Source organism: Taudactylus pleione, unplaced genomic scaffold, assembly GCF_031769625.1.
Source record: "Taudactylus pleione unplaced genomic scaffold, aTauple2 ptg000842l, whole genome shotgun sequence".
NCBI lineage: Eukaryota > Metazoa > Chordata > Amphibia > Anura > Myobatrachidae > Taudactylus > Taudactylus pleione.
Genome location: NW_028285244.1, coordinates 465,383 through 486,985, shown reverse-complemented (window position 1 = coordinate 486,985; position 21,603 = coordinate 465,383). Strand labels below are relative to the sequence as shown.

The window sequence follows — 21,603 nt, the reverse complement described above, 5'->3', positions numbered from 1 at the left end:
TGGACACTTGTTTGCATTATATACACCTTGAACAATGATTGGGATGAAGCTGTAATATTCATTATCCAGAATCCATATCTGGGTAAACTAAAGCCTTATCTAGAGTATATAAACCTGCTATACTATTGATCCACTTTTGACCTCATTATAAATCACTAATCTTGAATCAACAAGCGGTAATCTTTACCTATTGTGTATTACTTACTGATTAAACCAATATTCCTGCATCATGCGTCAGGTTATGTAATATTAGATGTATGATCATTTCTGCTTATTAAGCAGTAAATGGCACACAAGCTATACTTTTAACAAATTATTCATTACCTACATTTTCACATTTTGGAGTCCATTCAATAAGGAGAGAGTTTGCTAAAGTGCCCTTGTTTCATGAAACTTGCATACATCACATGAGGAGGTTGTGTGACTTTTCTACAATATGCAACCTGGGAGAAGTGCAAGAAAAAGCGGGAAAACCATCCTGGACACCAAAAAAGTGCCAACTGAGATCGCAGGACCATTTAGAAGGGTAGAGCTTATTTCCCCTTCATGCTAGGGACCTGGAAGTGACGTGAGGGCGGAAGTGCAGTTCCATGCCCATTAAGGCCACATAAAGAAGAATGGACTCAGTAAGGTTATATTCCCCCTCTATGCCCACTTGGATGGTAGGGAATGACGCTGGACACTGGCTGATGACGTCAGGGTCCTCTACGTGAAGGGGATATAGACATTACCCATTTTAGAAGGCTGTCAGTGGTCATAAGGAAGGTACTGGAGGTTCTTACAAAGTGTCAAATGGCAGCATTTTGCATTTTTTATTAATGGTGGAAAAATTATAGGAAGCAAGTGTTTTTTCAGCAAATCAGTCTTTCCAGCATTTTGGGGTACAGAAAAATATCCACAGAGTAATTCTTCAGAGTTTTTATACAAGTTTGTAAAAAGTTGGAATAGACCCTCTTTAGCTCCCATCTGCAAGAATAAAACCCATCTCCCATCAACACATCCACATTCCTGTCCCACATCATTTACACCTCCAAGATCAAGGTAACAAAGTCTGTATCATGCTAGAAAAGCAATGGTTGTAATATTGGGCATGGCATGTACAATGGCAATTACTATGCCTGTACGTTACTGTACAAACTGCAGTATAGTATTGGGGAACACTGACATTTGACACATTCCTGATTTACAGCAGCATTTTATGTTGTAAATGTTATAAATGGTTTTATGCCACCATCTGCTCCTGGCTAGCAGGGAATGCTGGAACTTGTACTCCCACAACAGCAGTAGGTAGCCACAGATTGCCCAAATCTTGCATATACAGTATAGTAGGACAGCAACGTATCTATCTGTAAAGTATTAAAAAGATAAATTGAATTGTTCAATTTTAAAAAACAAACTTTATTATACAATAAGAACTCTAGAAGCAACCAAACAAGTATGTTCCTAGAACTCACTCCTACAGTATGTTTCCCACCCACATTCTGTACACAGATTGATGGATTGCACTCTCTCTTGACACAATGTTGAGAGAAGAACACATCTTAATAAAGACACTTGTTGATCTTCTTACATGACAAAAGAAATGACAACCACTCAATCAGTTGATAACTTAAACATCTCACAACATTTAGCACATTACAGTCATAACTTCAATATTTCTTTCTTTGGTCTTTTTAGTGATTGCTATTTTTAGACAGACTATTTGTGGTATGTCTTATACTACAGTCTACTGTGCCGAAGGAAGGTTGCTTGTTGCTTAAAGGTTTACACCACTTACCAGCAAGTGGCTCCCATTAAATACATTAGGCCCAAAGATATACACATACTTGTGAATACAATGTGATACCTAGGAGCTTTAGGTTAGAAGAAGCAGCTATGCCTGACATATGCTGAGTACCATTGTTTGGCTTGGTTTCATTTGTTGACAGAGGCTGTAGCTTCTTCTCTTGACTTTTTGGCCAGTCCGTCCTACTCCCATTTTGTGTTACAGCCTCTCCATATGTAAGCTCTCGTGATTCAGACATTAGCTGGTGTAAAGCAAGTGAGAGACGTGCTGCGGGTGGTTTGGTAGTAATGTTGGAGAGGCACTGTTATGTATGGCTGTAATGTTAGCGGAGTTGCAGTGGATGATGGGAAGTGTAGTTCATTGCGAAAATCACACAGTTGTGGTGTTGCTGCAATTAAACAAAAACTGACACATTGGCACATATGGGCAATATAGAACCTTTGTTACAGAGATTATTTAAATGTTGAATTGCCCTCTAAGTGCACACTCTGCGAGCCATTCATCAGTGCGGTGATCCATCGGCGGATCGGGGGGAAAATTGCATGCTAAAAATCCCCAACTTGCCGTTCCTGACGATTTTTTTTGGTCTGGATCGGTGAATCAAGGATTTCCAACTTGGCGAATTCCCCCAATTTCTGACGCTGCCATCGAGGGAACTATGGCATTGCCGCAACGGCAGCTAGTTGTATGGGCCCCTGCTTTCAGGAATGGCAAGGATGGGTTTGACATCATTGTAGGTACGGTATGACCTAATTGTGTCCAATATAGAAGGTCGAAAAATATCCCAGCAGGGTAGCGGAAAACCATTCTAAACCAGTATATTTTTGGAGTGTGGGAGGAAACCGGAGTACCCGGAGGAAACCCACGCAAGCACAGGGAGAATATACAAACTCCACACAGTTAGGGCTGATGTGGGAATTGAACCCAATTGGCTCCTAACAAAACCTAACCCTAGTGTGTATGTGTGTGTGGTAGAGATTATAGGTTGTAGGCGCCGCTCGGGGCAGGGACTGATATGAATGGCCAAATATTCTCTGTAAAGCGCTGCGGAATATGTGTGCGCTATATAAATAACTGGTAATAAATAATAAATCCCTAATATTGTTTTTAGATAGTGCAGAGACTTGATTATAAAAATAAAACTAATGCAATTTAAAATGTACCCTATGCATTATACGTGCAGACATTAATACAAATCCATATTAGCACTTCAGGCTAAGCCTTTGCTGCTTTCTGATGCCCTCCTTCCCTCTCATGGTGTGAGCACTGACAGAGTCTCACCAAAAAACATGTATTTACTTACTTATACTAGATGTAATTGAGCAAGCCTGCCATATTATCTGTGGGATTACAGTATTATCCTGTAATATTAGACGTGTCACAGTTTACTTGGAATACTGTGTACGACAAGATGGTGCTAGGAATTTATTCTATTATTTCAATGCGAATACAAAGAGTTGGTTATATATAGAAACCACAGGACAGAATTTTACTTCTAAGAAAGCTAAAAAAAAAAAACGTTTGAAAATAATTCATGTGGAAAAACTGGCAGAAGCGTTTGGTAAATGAGTTTTTGTAAAGAAACCCCATCTTTCATGTTAGTCAGGCTCTGATTGTGGTCACGATCAAAACTAATTTCTGCCATTTCGTACCTTTAAATTCCGTCCTGCGGCTCTCCGTGTTCCGACGTGGGATTTCAGATTCATTTGTTCTGGTCATTCAGTTGTTGAAAAAGCACAGTACATTAAAAATAAAAATTCAGAGATCACAGCGCGGGGCTTTCCGGCGGCGAGGGAGGGCGTTTTTGTTGTCGGCTCTTTTGATAACTGTGGTTTGACCATAAGCAGTTTGGATTTTGGCCACACTTGAAAATATGTATTTCCCTGCACATGTTACTGTACGTGTCTCTCTCGGCAAAGCTGCTTATGATGTGTGCAGAAACTTTCTCTCGCTGGAAAGCTAATCTGATTGCAACGGCACAAGTCAAATTGTGGAGACCTACAGGGCTTGACAAACACTGGTCACCATGACGACTATGATTTTAGTATGGCGACTAATTTTACCATGCTGGGGCTTATGATGGTTGGAAGTGAGGACAGTTGAGCCTCAAGCAGTCACTGCTCCCTATTATACAGGATTTTGCTTCCCCATTTGCTGACAGAATAGTCACTACAACGGGATGCAATCAGAAAGCAGATGGTCGAAATGCCAACCATCGGCTCACCGACTGTGTAATCCCGACAGGGGACTAATGACAGGCGTCGAGATCTCGACGCCTGTCATTATCCCTACGCCGGGAGCCCGACGCCCGGCATACCGAACGAAGGTAAGCCGGGTGCGTACAGCCGCGGGGTGGAGGGGCCGTTTTGGTAAAGTTAAGGGCTCCTGGGGGGGGGGGAACTTAGGGTTAGGCTAGGGAAAGGGGGGGATAGGGTTAGGCACTTACAGGGTGGGTTAGGCACCCCTAAGGGAGGGTTAAGAGGGGTAAAGGGTTAGTATTACTTAAAAAATTCACCTGTCGGGATCTTCTCTTGCAGGTCTTCCGGCGTCGGGATTTGAACCGCGTCCGGCGGTATTTAATACTGATCCCACTACAACAACCTGTAGCCATACTTGCCAACTTTTCCTGATTGTCAGGGAGACTCCCAGAAATAGTAGCAATCTCCCTGACTCCCTGAAAACCCTAACAATCTCCCTGATTGCACCCTACCCCCATTATTGATCTGTTTATATTAAAAATTTAAAAATGTGTGTGTGTGTGTATATATATATATATATATATATATATCTTCCTATCACTTCACCACACCTTCATCTACATCACACTAATCTCCCTCCCTTTCCTACAAGTTCATCCCACCTCTCTTGCCTATTGATCACCTCCATGGACTCCTGCCTCATCTCGCCTGTGCTGCTCCCTACCTCTGGAACTCTCTCCTTCTCCCTATCAGACTCTCCACCACTCTACAAATCTTCAAACGGGCTCTCAAGACTAACTACTTCAAATCTATCCAGCTCTCATCCTAACCTGCTGCTTACATGCTTCCTCCTCACTGTCTACCCTATCTGTGTCACCCCTGTCTGTATCCCCCCCCCTATAGAATGTAAGCTCTCACGAGCAGGGCCCTCTTCCCTCCCTCACTCATACGATCATCTACTCAAAACTCTCCACAAGGGCACTTAACACTTGGTAAATGACGCCCTACTGCTTTTTTGAGTGTTATGATCGCTGCAGCAATGTTTATAAACCATGTTCTTATTCTGTATTGTCTTGTCGCTGTTTTACGAGTTTACTCATTTGTTAATGTACTTTGTGAGGCGCTGCAGAACCCTTGTGGCGCCATATAAATAAAGGATACTAATAATAATAATATACATACATACATACATACATACATACATACATACATACATTATATAATCACAGCCATTTCCCTGCATTGGTTATTAGGCACAATGATCCCTATGGCTACATGCATTTTCATATAAGGTTTCTCGTGGCCACCTATATGGAACCCAGTTTAATACGCAAGCCCTGAAAAGTATCAGTGTGTTTTCTTCAACAAGTAGATCTTACTAACAGCTTTGTGGCTCGTTTACAATTGGATGTAAGTAAATTTTATGGCACGCCTCTCAGGTGTAGCAGTACACGCCCACTTTACCGCCGTGCTCATAGGTGCTGCTTTCACAATCCCCGACATTAATTTTCAAAAATAGGCAAGTAGGCCTGTAGCTGATTAGCGGGTGCATGGTTACGTCACAGCGGCCTGCCTGCAAATGCTGAGAGAGCACCAATAGCAGCCGCCAGCGATGGATACACTGGAAAGGACTAAAGATTCAGTGCCGTATTGTAGTGCCCACGACATCCAGTCTTCACCAGTAAGGGGAGGCCCAGTGAATTGTCTGTCCTTATTGGGTATACAGACTTGGGAGTATGCTGAGTGCATGCTACTGCTCTGTATCATCAGCCGCACCAGACAAGCACAGACTGCCCACATCATTTTCACTGGAATTACAGGAAATTCAGTATATACATGGAAAATAGTTTACCATGATCATAGCTCTATCATCACGATCTACTGATACGGTGGCTCATGGAACAGCACCTGCATTCCAAGGCTCAAGACCGTAGCGCATCTATTTTAAGTGTTGTTTTTTGCCCCATATGGTATTACAAGAGAGATGGTAGGTTATATTCACAAAAATAACTGCCTTGCAAGGAATATGCACAGCAGGGATGTTTAACTATTTTGAGTGGGCTATTCTAAAAAGATGGGATGATTTTGGTGGGCCAGTCATTTTAGCGCCCCCCCCCCCCCCCGTCCTCCGCCTTCATGCAGCTTAATAATTTTGTGCTCCCCCCTCCCCCGACTTCCTTCTTACATTCATGCCCTTCTCTCCACATCCATCGCCTTCTCGTCTTCTGATTCTTGTTATGAACTTCCCCAGCTTTCAGGGACGAGACGTCATGATGATGTTCTTGTCTGCTGCACGTGCGCATAAAGCCCTGCATTAGCGTAACCTATTGAAAGGCAAAATAGAAGGTGAAAATAAGAATTAGTAACTATGGGGTCTATTCATCAACACTAAATATCGTTTTAAAGACCTTTTCCTTAATTACCGTTATTTTAGAATTCATGAAGAGACTTAACCAGGAGATATCAGTGATATCTCCTGTGTTAAGTCCCCCTGCTTTAATTTCCACACTCTACATACATTAGTATCGGGATATGGAAATTATGCTATTCATCAAATTCTGAAAATTATGTAGTTTTGGAAATTGTCGGAGCCACTATCCGCCACTGTGAGGTGGCGTACAGTAGGTAACACACCTGCTTTCAGCTGGGCAGGTCCCCCAATGTCTTCCTCCGGCGCTTCGATTCCTCCTCTGGCTCCAGTGGCTGCTCGGACAATGTGTTCTCCCAGCAGAACACAATAAAGTTTAGAAAAAAAAATTATTTTTTTTTGCTGGGAGAACACGTGTCGGAGCAGACACCGGAGCCGGAGGCGCTGCAGCGGCCAGGTAAGTGCGGGGAGGGGGGGAGGATGGGGGGACACACAAAATTACCGCAGCTGTAGGCAGTGCTGCGCATGCGCTGGTTTTACAGATGTAACCGCACATGCGCAGCACAGATTCCAGCTGCGGTAAGTTAGTGTAGAGAGGGAAAACTATCTATTTCCCGGAAAGCTGTCATTGCAAAAATGACAGCTTTTCGAAATGGATAGTTATGGAGAGGAGGAATGAAGAATTCCTCCGGTAATTAGGTAGAACTCCATGCGAGTGCTAAACCTAATTACCTCCATCAAATTTTAAGTTAGGATGAATAGGCCCCTCAGTGTTGGTGGAGGGAGCACTCTCTGTCTCATGGGCCAGTTTGCATCGTGTTGGGTGCCCGATTTGCCCAGCAGGTCACCATTTGAATAGGGCTGATGTACAGAATTAGAGTACATGGAATTTGTATGGAAATAGGACATTTTTAGAAATGCTTCTTTACTAAAACTAATAAAATGCAGTTATTCTATCTACAGGTATAATACTTATAGTTTTCATAGATCTCTATATACGGAACAGGCTTTATATGACCATAGAACTGACGACAGCCAGATGATCTCTCTTGTATTGTAGCACAATCCTCTCCTAAACACACAGTGGAAGTTGCTAATTTTGTGAGGTGAACCAATATTCTTCTACATGCAGCCTGTCCATACATTAGGGAGTAGGGAGATGATATGATAGGCTGAATAATGATAGGCCTCAATAATGCCACTGGTTCCTGCGGAATAGATGGGTGCTGAGATAACTAGTGGAAGGAAAGATTGTACCACGCTGTCAAGAGCTGGTTATAGACAGGACACAGGGGCAAGATAAAAGTGTAAATAACGGGACCATTTTGTTATTTTTTTTTTTCTCCTGTAACTTTATTTGTATTTCTTTCCAGGCAGCAAGGTGAATCTGGTGAAAATTGCTGCCACGGCATCGAGTCCCCGGGACACCGCTCTAGCTGCCGTTATATGCAGTGCCTTGTCCACCGTGCTCCTGGCCCTGCTCATCCTCTCGGTCATCTACTGCAAGAGGCAATTCATGGAAAAGAAACCAAATTGTAAGCATCCGATAATCTAGAGCTCATGTCTTTTGTTCTACAGCAGTGGTACATTATTCCTGTTACATTTGTGTACATTACATTATGTATTGTTCATTGTGCAGAAATGATGGAATAAGATCTTATTTCGCTCTTCTGAACACCTCCCTAAATGTTCAGCTACATGAAAATGAGGCAGCCATTTTGTTTTTATGACTGATCAAATCAAGATGATCACTGAAATAGAAAGTGCCACAACAACGGCTGAATCCACACTGGTCTGCAGCCAACCTGAATACATGGAACATATTCAATTCAGCGCAATATACTGCCGAACATCACACAATGTATGGGTGCGCATCTATTTGCCTATTATGGTTAACATCACGCGCTTTCCTGTACAAATTCGGTGGGATGCAAGGAAAGGCCTTGCGTTGTTGCTGTCAGTGATGTGCCATATCCGTAATCGCCCCCCATATGTCTAAAATTGTATTTAAAATGGATATTAAAACAAAAAAAAAAATCTGACCTCTACAGATTGACCCTGCTGTCTTGGTCAAAAAATCTAAATCACAATGTTCCACTCTTGACATGTATTAGTAACTGCCCGCTACAGATTTTTACATCTCACTGATGCCATCCACTGCACTGTGCTAGCGATGAGTCCCCTTTTCCTACATAATCAGTCAGCCAGACACCCACTAGGCAAGGAAGAGGTGCCGGATTCACAGCTGGTCCTAGCCTGGTGTAGTCCCACTGTGCATCCAAAACACTCTTCCTCCTTCCTCTGTGTTGCATCACTAAGGGGCACCTACACTGTGTACCAGGGAGTAATACCAGTAAGCCTTTGAGAGCAGAACCTTGGGAGCTGGAAACCAGGAAGTCTGGGCCTGATTCAGAGCCGTTCGCTATTTGTGGTCGTTCGTTCAAAAACAAGGGGTGGCTATTCAAATGATCCGTTCGCAAATTGCAGTCTGTTCCCACCTCTAAGTCTGAACGAGCGAGCAAAACATACGCTTGTTTATTTGATAAAAACGCCCCCTGGCCGCACGCACCATACGTCATGTCCGCTATTTATTAGATTAATCGAGTACATCGTACAGCGTATGAACTGCTCGCTATTCTTGTGGTTGGTGTTTTCAACCGCTATTTTGCGAGCAGTTCTGAGTTAAAAAAAAACAAGTGACGTGGTCAATGACGCTGCTGTATTAATTATGCACTCCCTTAAAACGCCCGTTTTGACCTTTAAGCACGCCTGCGTTCGGATCTCCACTCCCCGTTTTCAAGCACCTTCCCCTGTTACCACCCACATACGCCTCATTCTGTCACTCAAAATAGCAGGCCCTCGCTATATTGCGTACCAACAATTTTCGGCCGCACTGACTGGTTCGCGCATGCGTACTAAAAACCGTACGCATGCGCAGATGTGCGAACATCGCTCGGAACGAGCGTACTGCCGCTAGCGAGTGGCTCTGAATGAGGGCCTCTGTTCTTAAGGTGCGTATCCACTAGCAGATGGCGGAACGAGAGTACGATTACAACATTTTAATCGTACAGTCGTTCCTCATCCTGTAGGTGTCTATACTGAACGATATATCTTTCAGTGCAGGCACCCTCCCTCATCCCCAGACATGCCCAATCTGTGGTTATTGGCAGATTGACCAGCATGTTCAGACGATGATTTATGTCGGAAACGACTAGTGGGAGCGCGCATCGCTGGTCGTTTACAAAATTATAGTGCACGATTAGCGAGCGATTGAACGATTACGATGTCGTAATCGTTCAATCGTTCATTTCAATCGCCTAGTAGATATGCTGCATTACCCAGCAGTGACCAAAGCTGTTATCTGGAAGAACCAATTCCCGTATAGTAGCACACTGTCCGCTCCCTGTTTCTGCCGGGTAAAGGCATGGCTGTCCGTGCTAGCCCCAACCAGAAGTTATCCAGGCAGCTAGAACGTACACTTGGGGCATTGAGATTAAAACGTTAGGCCTGTGCCCCAATTGTGCAAGGTGGGTGCATTTTGATTGTTATTGAAGTCCAAAAATATAATGGTACCAACATAAGATAGATTTATCAAAGATGTGCAGTTGATATTTCATTTATGGTTTGGTCCATTCAGTGTGTTATTTGTATTTCTATATAGACAGCTCACACTCCTCTATCTCTCCTGAAGGGTCCAGCAGATCCCACGAAGTGCAGTACACAGGCTCAGAGCTGTTGTGTTTGGACCGACCTCCACTCACCGAGCACACACACAGGGCTTGCTGCCGATGCCAGCAGGAACCACCACAGGCTTGTGGTAAGTAATGGGTGCACATGGTTGTCTAATATACTGAGGCATCCAGTACAGAGCTGCAGACCGTTACAGGGGATGCACAAAGCAGTCGACTGTTACATCAATGCAGCTCACTGTCCTATGTAATACCTCAGCACAGGCTGATATTACAATTCAGTGTAGATTCTTGGATTATCCGGTTTTAATTGATCATAGGAACTTGCATCGACGAGACTGAGCCTTTTTTGTTTTACTGAATAATGTGGTTATTAAATAATTATTTACATGACGTTTTACTGTCAGGTGTCCAAACAATGGCCTTCCAGCTACATGACTAGATCTCCCATCAGACACTGACAAATTATTGTTAAACCGTAATCTGTAGTGTTTCCATATAATCTTATATACTGTACATAGAGTTTAAGTATTCCCCAAAATTGCTACTTACTAATGGCTTTATCGCCATTCCTGCAACGCAGATGTGGATGTTGATGTTGGACACTAACGGTAAGATTTGATGAACAATTTTTACAACAATTTGAACGATTTCTGACAGTATTAAAGTAAATGAAATCGTTAAAATCTGACTGCAAACACATCAGATTTCAGAGATCGTTATCTGACATGCGGGAACACTCATCGTTCGTCGATGCATGCCCCACATGTTACAGATATGAACGATTTTTTACAATCGTTAGCGTTCAGATCTGACACAAAATCTGACCGTGTGTATGCACCATAAGATGGAAAAGTCCAGTCAGTGGTGTGGGGGCTGTCATTCTGGGGGGCATCCCATTGTAGGTCTGTGTCCGCCGTTCTTATGTGACCTCTGCAGCCGGTATATAGTGAGAATAAGGAAGCCACATTTCTCAGCAGTGAGTCCCATGTAACAGACCGAAGACAAGACACCACGGATCATTCTGTGCCAGATGCAGATGACTACACACATGCTGGGTCTTCGTTCCATGTTTTTTTGGAGGCACGGTTCTCCTAAATAAAGCACTGCTGAATCCATGAGATCTGGTCCATACAAATATAATTCTCCTTCCTGCAGACATATGGAGTTACCAATCTGAAACATGTGGGAACTTATTTATTATTAACAGCTGCTTCATAAAAAAAAAAAAATAATGTTTTGCTGGGCTATGGGGAACTCATTAGAGGCATCTGCTTACCACTGGGTACTGGGCCTCCTATGCTGCAATGGTAGCTAATTATGCCCCTTGCTTAGAGACAGGATGTTTTGGGCATATAGCACCCATCTATCCTCCCAGAATGTGTATGTATTGGATTTGAGTTGTCAGAGAGACTGGGATATAAATCCTCATTGTCAACCCTGCCAGGGAATTCCATGCGTTTTAGACGTTTGCTCTGCATTTACTTGTTGCTCCATTGCAGTAACCGTGCTGCAATTTTTTTTCAGGCCTCCACATAAAAATAGGCCCATCATGAAAGCATGATGAGGACCAGACACCAGCTGGCCACACGGTCTGCCATATAACTTGCTTATTAAAATTGTATTTCCATTTTCCTCACAAATTGAGGCAATTTTTATACTTTTACATATTTAGGTAGACATTGGTGGGGGGATAGATGTACTAAGCCTTGGAGAGTGATAAAGTACCAGCCAATCAGCTCCTAACTGCCATTTTGCAGCCTCTGCTTGAGAAATTACAGGAGCTGATTGGTTGGTACTTTATCTCTCTCAACTTTATCACTCACCAAGGCTTAGTACATCTGCCCCTGAGGCCGATAGTATAGGGGTTGTACGTGGCCACACCCACACAACACTCCTTCGCTTCTCACGATAGGCCCTTCGCCCTTCCTCAGGCTCATGTGGCCCTGCGCCTGTTCATATCTGTCTTTGCATGTGTGGGAACTGACCTATGGCCACCTATAATAATATATTTTCGTTCTTTAGGCCCTGTTCACTTGATCCCATCTTTGTGTTGCGATGAAACCTACAGCACTGGTCACGGCTGTATATTCCGATCGCATAGCACGCTGTGCAACGTGTAAGTCGCTTTTATTCCAGTTAAGAAATAATGTTTTTTTTTCCCAATCTCACAGTGTAATCCTGCAGCTTTTCTCTGCCGAGGAGCTTTGCTATGTACAGAAACGTGTCTTCTGTACGTCTGCATTGTATGTTCCTGACCAGGACGATATTCAGAATGTATATTTGCTAGGATTTTTTCCCACAATCCTGTTGGTAACTGCAGTCCTACAAGTGCCCAAATACATGTTGCATCACTGATGCCTAAAGTGGCACTCGTGAATAAATGTTTATATAATTAACTATATTCTCATCTAAAACTGTTCCTGATGCAGTTTAAGACTTGCCCAGAGAGTTTCTTAATGCTTCATTAATATTTTTTTTTTTTTCACATCCTTCAACCCTTATGGTACATTGAAGAGTGTTGATAGAACATACATTAATAATGTGTGGAAAGTCTGCTGGCTGACTCTCTGTAATGCACTTATCCAGAAGTGCTACTCCTTGCACCCTATGTCATGTGATAGGTCCTGTGTGGCTGAAGCCGTATTCCTGACAATGTAGCCGATGAATTCACTAGTAGCTGGAGATCTCGCTGTGTAGTGAAGTGATTGGCTGGTCATCACTCAAAATGGCTGCCCGTGCTGTGTGTAGGTGGTGGGCACACTGCTAGAGAAGTATAAAGACATTACTCTAGATTGTAAGCTCCTAGGAGCAGGGTCCTCCTCCCCACTGCCTCAAAGCCTTCTTCTCTAGCACTTCTATGACAGCCTTCACCTTCCCAGCTGTACTGTGTATGGAGAATTGTGTTGCTAATTGTTACTTGTGCTCTGTTTATAAGTTGGTTACTGTATTGTAATGTAATGTTCTGTGTACCCTTTACTGTATGTACGGCGCTGCGGACCTCTTGTGGCGCCCTATAAATAAAATGTAATAATGCTCATGTTTGTTTTTTCAGGAATGCGGAGTCTGTGGCAGACATGATTCCTGCATATTTTGGATCTGCTTCCCACTCGGCCTGCAAAGAGCTTGCAGAAACTTGGCCCCTTATGCAAACACCTCCTGGCAGGGAGAGCGATCCTGTCTGCGAGCCACATCCGGAGCCTATAGGAGGAGAAGATGCAGACTCTTTGAATAGAGATACTGAAGAGCCAAGTATTTTACACACGCACATTAACAGTGGAGAGACGCAGCCTTCAGAACATCTTCATGTATCAGAGCTGGCGCCGGGTCAGATAGATGAAGGAAGTCAGCCTGAGGACGAGCAGATTTCATGCATTGACCATGATAAACAGGTGACTTCTCTTAGTCAATTTGGTGCAGAGAATAGATCCTGTCTATTTTTGTAACAATAACCTGCAGAATCATTGCTTCCATTATTTCATTTCCTCATGACAAACATGTAGAGATGAGCACTATTGCAGCGGAACAGCCCATTTCACAGAAGCCCAAAGTTCCAGCCATACAGTATTTGGGTTCTGCTTTTATGTCACCAGTCCATGGCTTGTTATTCCAGGCTGTAACGGGATATTTGCTTTAAATGGAAATTATACTCTAAGGGGTAAATTTACTAAAGGGCGATTTTTAAATTGATCTTAATCGATAGTGTCTTTCAGGGGCTAAATTGCACATTTAATAACCAATTATTTTTAAATGTTAGTACATTTGGCGATTTAGAAAGACCGATTTAGATAGATTCAAAATCGACCTTTAACCTTAAGAGTTGGGACAACAATGGCCAATTCATTCTGTTTGGTCTGGACAGGTCTGGTGAAACGTGTTAAATTTCCTGGTGGAATGCACAATCTATAGTCTATAGATAAAGCTGGGAAAATTACAATAAATGTATTCTGCTCTGTGGTGGTGTTAGATTAAAAGTAATAGGGGGAACTGCACAGAACACTAAGTCACATTCAGCCAGAATAATGCCCTCCACCAAATGAAATTCCGCTAAAGAGTTTTGAAAATTTGGTAATTTCCATCAACCTAAAGGTGCGTATCCACTAGCAGATAGTGGAACGACCGAACGATTACAACATTGTAATCGTACAGTCGTTCCTCCTCCCCTGCAGTGCCTACACTGAACGATATGTCGTTCAGTGTAGGCTCCCTCCCTCATCCCTGAACATGGCCAATCTGTCGTTATCGGCAGATTGACCAGCATGTTCAGGCGATGATTGATGTCGAAAACAACCAGCGGGAGCATTGATGGTCATTTTCGACATTTTCATGCACGATTAATGAGCGATTGAACAATATCGTTATCGTTCAATCGCTCATTTTATTCGGCAAGTTGATACGCGGCTTAAATCATTTTAGTTAGGCTCAATATTGGTTCATAAAATGATTGTCTCTATCAATTTACTAGCTCTGTTCATTTAGCCTACAAAATTACTGCCTATAATATCGAAACTATAATTTTAGCCTACTGTTTGTGTTTCGTAATATATATTTTATCACTAAAGCACCAATCCAATGAAATTACACATTTCTGTGCCAGCCTAGAAGGCTATTCTTTTTGGATTTTTTTCTTCAGTCTGTCAATGATTAGTAATTCTGAACAGTGTCATGGACTGCCATGTCAATCACAGTCACATGGTGCATGCTGCAGAGAGGCTTTGGCATGCCTGTATGAGCTCTGTCTGGTCTGGGCCATGTATAATCCTCCATCTCCTCCTACCTGCTCTGCCTTCACATGACCACCTGAGAGCTGTGAGTGTGTATATGGCAGCCATATTTTGTTATCTCCAGAAAAATTTTGAAAAAGATCCTATACATGCTTAAAAGGTCCAAAACTTCTTATTGTGCTAGATATATAGTAATAATAGTAATTAATATGAGGGTGGTGTTATCATATTTTGGTAAAATGGAAGCACTCACTCTGTGTTGGTTGACCTATCACAGCTAAGAAAGTTATGTTGGCTTTTTTCCACATGCAAATAACTTTAATAACGGAGGAACATACCGTAGTGTGCAAGTGCTTGGTCTTATCTTTAAGGGTGTCAGGTGCTTGTCCTTACCAGTGTTAATTCAATGTAAAATCAACACCACTTAAATAACTGGTATGATTATAGCCTAAAAGGCACACCTCTAACTGCATAGCCTCCCAACTGTCCCATTTTTGGGGACAGTTCCGATTTGCGGACACCAAAAGGGATGGAGATTACATGAAAGTGGGTGGAGCTTTACCGAAAAGTGGGAGCATTTCTGGGCTGATTGAGGCAGAGTTTGGCTGGATTTGATTTGATTGTGGCATATTTTGTACTGATTTTGCATATTTCAATGTTGGTAAATATGTAATACATGTAGTTTGGCTTAAAGCCATCTAGACGTATGTTAATTAAATGGATGCATAAACTAGATTAATGTAAATGGTTGCAAAGAAAATGTTTTTAAACAAGAGATGGAATTACTGTATACCGTTACTCAATGCCAATGTCTCTTTCATTTGCAGGAATGCTGAGTGATCGTCAGAGTAAATATCCCATTGGATACTGGGGCAGCAGTGGCAGTGTCTTTCAATATCACCTTTATGGAGATCTACGGCTAGGTCTGCTTTATGGATTATCTTCAGCATCTGGGAATTTGTATTCCGTTGAGACTCCTGAATGTGACTGTATAATAAATACAGCCTATTTATATGTAGAACATGAGGACGTGTGTATGGGGAATGATGATTTTTGGAAGAACATTGCTGAACTGGGAAAATTCTAGGAAACTTTTTGGACAAGAAGAAACCTTCACATAAAGTTGACCTGGGAGGTTCTGAGTCAAGTGAATTATGGAGCTGAATGCAGCCATCTACCAACCACTGTCGCACGTTTCAGCCTTTTGAACAGTTTATCTTTTCACAGTGTTCAGTCATTTTTAAAAATTTTGTTCTTACCCAAAATAAATGTCTAAATTCTGTGTGCATATGAAAACCCTTGCCATATATTGTAAATGGTGGTGCTAAAATACATTTATTTACCAAATCACATTGTAGGGCATTTATATAAACCAGTGCAGAAGGTAAGGCAGTGTTGTGCATAGCTTTAATCTGAGGTTTGCTGTCCTTTTCTAATCCACCCTAGCAAAATAAAAATTGGTATCTGATTAGTTGCTATTGGCAACAACACCTATTTTCATTGCACCAACCTTCCTACAAGTCCCCCATTATTTCCTGTGGATTTCAGCAATGAGTGTTAAAGAGGCATTTTTATTTATTCTGCAAATTGTCCTTGTGTAACCTTTTTTTTACATTATGGTTTCATTTACCTTGAAAATCCCTGACGAATTCCATATAATCTAGAAACAGTTGAATGTTAGGGTTTATGAGCTACAAGCTGTGTACCCAGGACTTCTGAGAAGTTTGGATTTGTGTCTCAGCCTACTGTACTGTAGATCTTTCTATCGCAAGTTTTGTAATTAATATGTATAATAGGCTTGCGTGTGTAAATGTATATATGTGACCGGTAATGAAAATGACATTTGGTTGATGTAATGCACTTTTGATGAAGCTGAGATTATTTTTTATATAATTTTCTCCTCTTATAGTACATCTTCCCGTAGCTAGTATAATTGAATCTCCTTCTGAACTGTGCGTATCTAGCTTTCTATATACCTATTTTGTTACATATAATTTACAATCTTTATAGCACTGTAAGCAAATGGTATGCAGTCACCATGACGACAGTGACTGTATAGATAGTCATACTGTTGACATTGTGGAGTCTAGTTTATAGCTGTCACCATTATAAATGCTTCTAAAGCTGCATACACACACAACGATTTTGTTACCAGCGATTTTATGAACGATTTTCTGTCAGATTTTTTAAAGTGTAATGAACACCTTTTTTGAACTACAAACGATTTTTGCATATTCCCTTAATGAAAATCGTTGAGTTGACAAGTCTGACTGAACTACAAACGTGAACGCGCATGAACGATAATCTTTCATCGGTTGACTCAGAAAGTGAACGATTTTTTCAAACGATTATCGTTAAACGATATCGTTTAAATCGTTGTGTGTATGCAGCTTTAGAAATAAGCTCATTTTGGTCTTAATAACGGTCTATTACAAATGATGTTTATATTACGCTGTTACCTGTGCACCTATAAATGTGCCTTCTTGCATAAAGTGCGCCTGAGGGTGCTAATGCTCATTTAATTTAAAGTATTTGTCAGCAAAAACTCCATAGTGGCTTTTTTATGATTAACAACCATTTTGCAGGGGATAAAAATTACCAGTAGCCCTTTACTAAACTGGGAACCTTTTACATGCAAAGTCTGCACCCTTTGAAGCAAACAAACTTAAAATGCTTGTTCCTGAATAAAAAATCTTGTTCCTTTTGCATCTGTGGACATAATAGGATTACTGCATTTAACCCATGTTTTCCTGATCTCAGTTACTCCCATCAGAAGGAGGCCCCATCTTACTCACTCATCTATGAGCTCTTCCTTGCAAATGGTGCAGATATCACACAAGGGGAACAAGGGTAGCTTGAGCAGTCTGTCTGCATTTATGCAGGTTATTAAAGACTGTTACGGTGACATGACCTGGCGGGTCTCTGATGGTAACAACAAATGACACTCTTATGTCAATGCTGTTTAACAAAAAAAACACACACAAAAAAAAAATGTAATACTTTACGCTAAAGTTGCCGTGTCGGGGGGTATTCAACACGTAGAATGTCGGCAAAAAAGTGTTATTTTGAAATGTATGTACAATCTTCTGATGTGTTTATGCAGCATAATGCTGTATGATAGTTTGTTTTTAAGCTTTGCTGTTTTTTTTTTTTATTTTGTAATATTGAATTTTGTACATAGGATTGTTATTTAATTTTCTAGGTTGTAAATTGAATCCTTTTAAAGTTTCCGAATTGATAACCACTCTATTGCCCCATTTTCTAAAGGCATTTCTGCATCTTTTGATCTTATACAGTCGAGTTATGGTGATCAGTTTTGCATTTTTAGTTTTCATATTATGAACACAACGTGACTTAACAATTCTGCAAATAGATCAATATTATCTGCTAAATATATACCTAAAGAAACCTCGTACATTATTTTGCCTGAGAGATTCTTTCATTGATCACTTTTTCATGTTGATCTGTTTTTTAGTATTAGCGGCTCTGTAAAATGTACTACTTTCCTTCATGGTGATGGCGGCCATTTTGCTTGTTAAACTAATAGTCATGAGCAGCCTATTCGTAGACTAAACACTGGTGACATCCCTGAGACAGGCTTACTAATGAATAGAGGAGCTTTTTTCTCATGAACGATGATGCAGTGTACAAAATGGCTGTCTCCACTGTGTGGAATAGACACGTATTTACAGTAAGGTGACTGTTTGGTATATGCCATTTTCCTGAGGAAAACCATATAATACTTCAATCCTTCCTGCAGACAAGCAGAATCCTATGCTTAATATGTTTGTGAATATTGTATAAACTGCTCTGAGTTTCTTTTATATACAATTGATGTAAATTCATGTAACTGCCGATTGCTTATATTTGTAAATTGTAACGTGTCTTTTTATATCTCACTAAATGTAAATAAATTCTTTGAAAAAAAATGAAAAAAGTTCAAGTCTTTTTATTGTCTATTTTTTTCCCCAGTCTCTGTAGCTATATGAATAAGAACTGTGATCCCCATCTAGAAACAGACTTGCCGATGCCTGACCCCTTAATCATTGGCCGGCCACTAGCTGTCTATTTACTGTGTGTCAGAGGGTGCTTTGCTCGTTGCTGTAAAATTGTGAACGACTGACCATGCAGCGGGATTTTACCACGCTGCAACCGGAAACAACCTACCGCTAAATCTCAGCCGCACTTATGTGCTGGGGTTATTGGGGCTCACTCCTGCCTCTGAGTATCAACTAGCTAATGCAGAGGTTCCCAAACGTGGTTCTCAAAGCTCCCCAACAGTTCAGGTTTTAGGGATATCCATGGTTGAGCACAGGTGACTTAATTAGTATCTCAGTCAATTTGATTCAACCACCTGTGCTCAACCATGGATATCCCTAAAACCTGAACTGTTGGGGAGCCTTGAGGGCTGCGTTTGGCAAACTCTGATCTATAGATTGTAAGCTTGCGAGCAGGGCCTTCCTACCTATATATCTGTGTTATTACCCAGTTTTGTTCTATTAATGTTTCCAATTGAAAAGCGCAACAGAATATGCTATATAAGAAACTGTTAAATAAATAAATGTAAGCAGATAATGTCATATATATGTTACCCGAAACCCACATAAAATGTTACTGCTAAGGCACAGACTTCTCCCAGGGCATCCCATGCTATATTTTATTTTAGGTGCTAATCTTTCTAGTGGATTTTATATAAGCTTCAAATTCTTATTTGTGTGGCTGTTTTGACTACGTCTGGCCACCTAGCACGCACCACACACTTTATATTGTTGTTGTTCAATACTAAAATATAAGTACATTTCCAGCAATACGTTTTCTGGAAGTTAGGGACTGTTGACAATTATCTGACCAAAACTAAGGGTTTGATGCATCAAGCACTAATAAGACTGGAGAAATTGCCCATAGCAACCAATCAGCTTCAAGGAAGCATTTATCAAGTGCATTCTATAAAATGGTAGGTAGCCGCTGATTGGTTGCTGTGAGTGACTGCTCCACTTCACTCTTTTTTTCACTGCTTGATAGATCAACGCCTATATAACTTAGTGCTCTGTTAAGTCTATAGCCATTAAAAAAACCTGTTTTATATAAATGTACTTATAACAAATAAGCGAGAAATACTATGTTTTACATGCTATTAAAAAATGGTAAATTCTCTCCTGTGTATGTATCATTGTATAAAGTTATCTATTGTCTACACTACTGTACTAGAACGTACAGGCATCCGGAAAGTGAATTCTGCATCATTTCCATAGCTAAAGAAAGCAGGGGATTATCTGAGGTATGTGCAGCGTATCAGAGCCACAGGCACATGAAATGAATCCTACTTAGGATTTCATTACTTTTCCTTACAAGGTAGAATTGAGCTCTGAGCCCGCATGGGGGCTATATAGGGAGAAATGAGCGCTAGAGGATTATACTGGTATCATCCTTCCTAGCCCCCTGCAATATTGCAGCATGCAAAAGGTATAGGATACATCCATCGTATATCATGTCATACGTTTTCTATAATAATATACATATGTGCAATGTAAATTGTTTTTGAGAAGAAGCAGGGGCGCAACTATAAATCTTGCTCCCCCATGCCAAAAAAGTTTCAGGCGCCCCCCCCCCCCCCCAAAGATCAAACACACCCAAAGACTACGTTTAAGGTGTGTGGTTACATGATACAGCAACGTGCCTTACACATTATGACACACTAAGTAATGCCACTTATAACACAGTGTGCCACACCGGAATGCCCCTTACAACACATGCCACACCGGAGTGCCCCTTACAACACATTATGCCACACAGCAATGCCACATATAACACATAATGATATACAGTAAAGCGCTTACAACAAATTTATGCCATGCTGTAATGCCCCTATTTCACATTATGCCACACTGTATTATGCCACACAGTAATGCCCCTTACACATTATGCCACACAGTAATGCCCCTAACAGCACATTGTGCACACAGTAATGCCAAATACACATTATGCCAAACAGTAATGCCCATTACATCCCACCCTGATAGATCTACTTCACCAACCCTCCTTTCTGCTCCTGCCAGTCCGTCACCTCAGCTCAAGACAGGTTGCACAGTTTTTATGTCCATGTAGAACCAGATTATTGGGAACATAGTTTATAACCTGTAAACTGTGTATCAAATTAGTGCCCCTTATACAGTGCCCCCTGTAGTTGTGCCCCAAAATGCAATGTCCCCTGTAGTAGTGCCCCTGCAATGTTAGTAGTGCCCCTTTTGCAATGCCCCCTGTAGTAGTGCCCCTTTTGCAATGCCCCCTGTAGTAGTGCCCCTTTTGCAATGTCCCCTATAGTGCCCATTGTGCAATGCCCCCTGTAGTAGTGCCCATTAAAGTAGTGCCCATTATGCAATGCCCCCTGTAGTAGTGCCCATTATGCAATGCCCCCTGTAGTAGTGCCCCCTGTAGCAGTGCCCATTATGCATTTCTGGGGTCACTGCATAGGGGGGGGGGGCAAAGCATATTCTAGCACCTGGGCCCACCACTCTCTAGTTCCGCCACTGAACACACAAATGCCATGGCTATAGGCATATAAAGGGAGTTACAACCCTCTGGCACTCAATACTCCTGGGTGGTATCTAGTGGAAAACTGCTGTGCTATAACTATTTGTGTTCTGTCTCCTTGGTGCAATGTTAAAAAAAAAAAAATGTTTAACTCTTTCCTATTCTAGACAAGTTATTTTTTGTTCTGCACTATTACTGATTAGCCCTCTGAGCATTTATAAAAAGATGGACGTGACTTGAGCATGCCATTTATGTCATCAAGTGGGCAGGGAAAATGCTTGCTATAGGCTAATTGCATTACCAAATC

The 21,603-nt window shown here is 41.6% G+C and overlaps 1 protein-coding gene across 1 annotated transcript in view; it reads left to right on the top strand.

Annotated features, from left to right (window-relative positions):
• Positions 1-18,664, top strand: part of TNFRSF19 (TNF receptor superfamily member 19) — a 74,543-nt gene extending 55,879 nt beyond the window's left edge. Inside the window, exons 6-10 of the mRNA XM_088458545.1 lie at positions 7,726-7,887; positions 10,044-10,169; positions 12,067-12,160; positions 13,097-13,433; positions 15,593-18,664. Of these exons, the coding sequence (XP_088314671.1) occupies positions 7,726-7,887; positions 10,044-10,169; positions 12,067-12,160; positions 13,097-13,433; positions 15,593-15,601 (728 nt within the window). The 3' untranslated portion in view covers positions 15,602-18,664. The remainder of the gene's footprint in view (positions 1-7,725; positions 7,888-10,043; positions 10,170-12,066; positions 12,161-13,096; positions 13,434-15,592) is intronic.
• Positions 18,665-21,603: the final 2,939 nt, after the last annotated feature.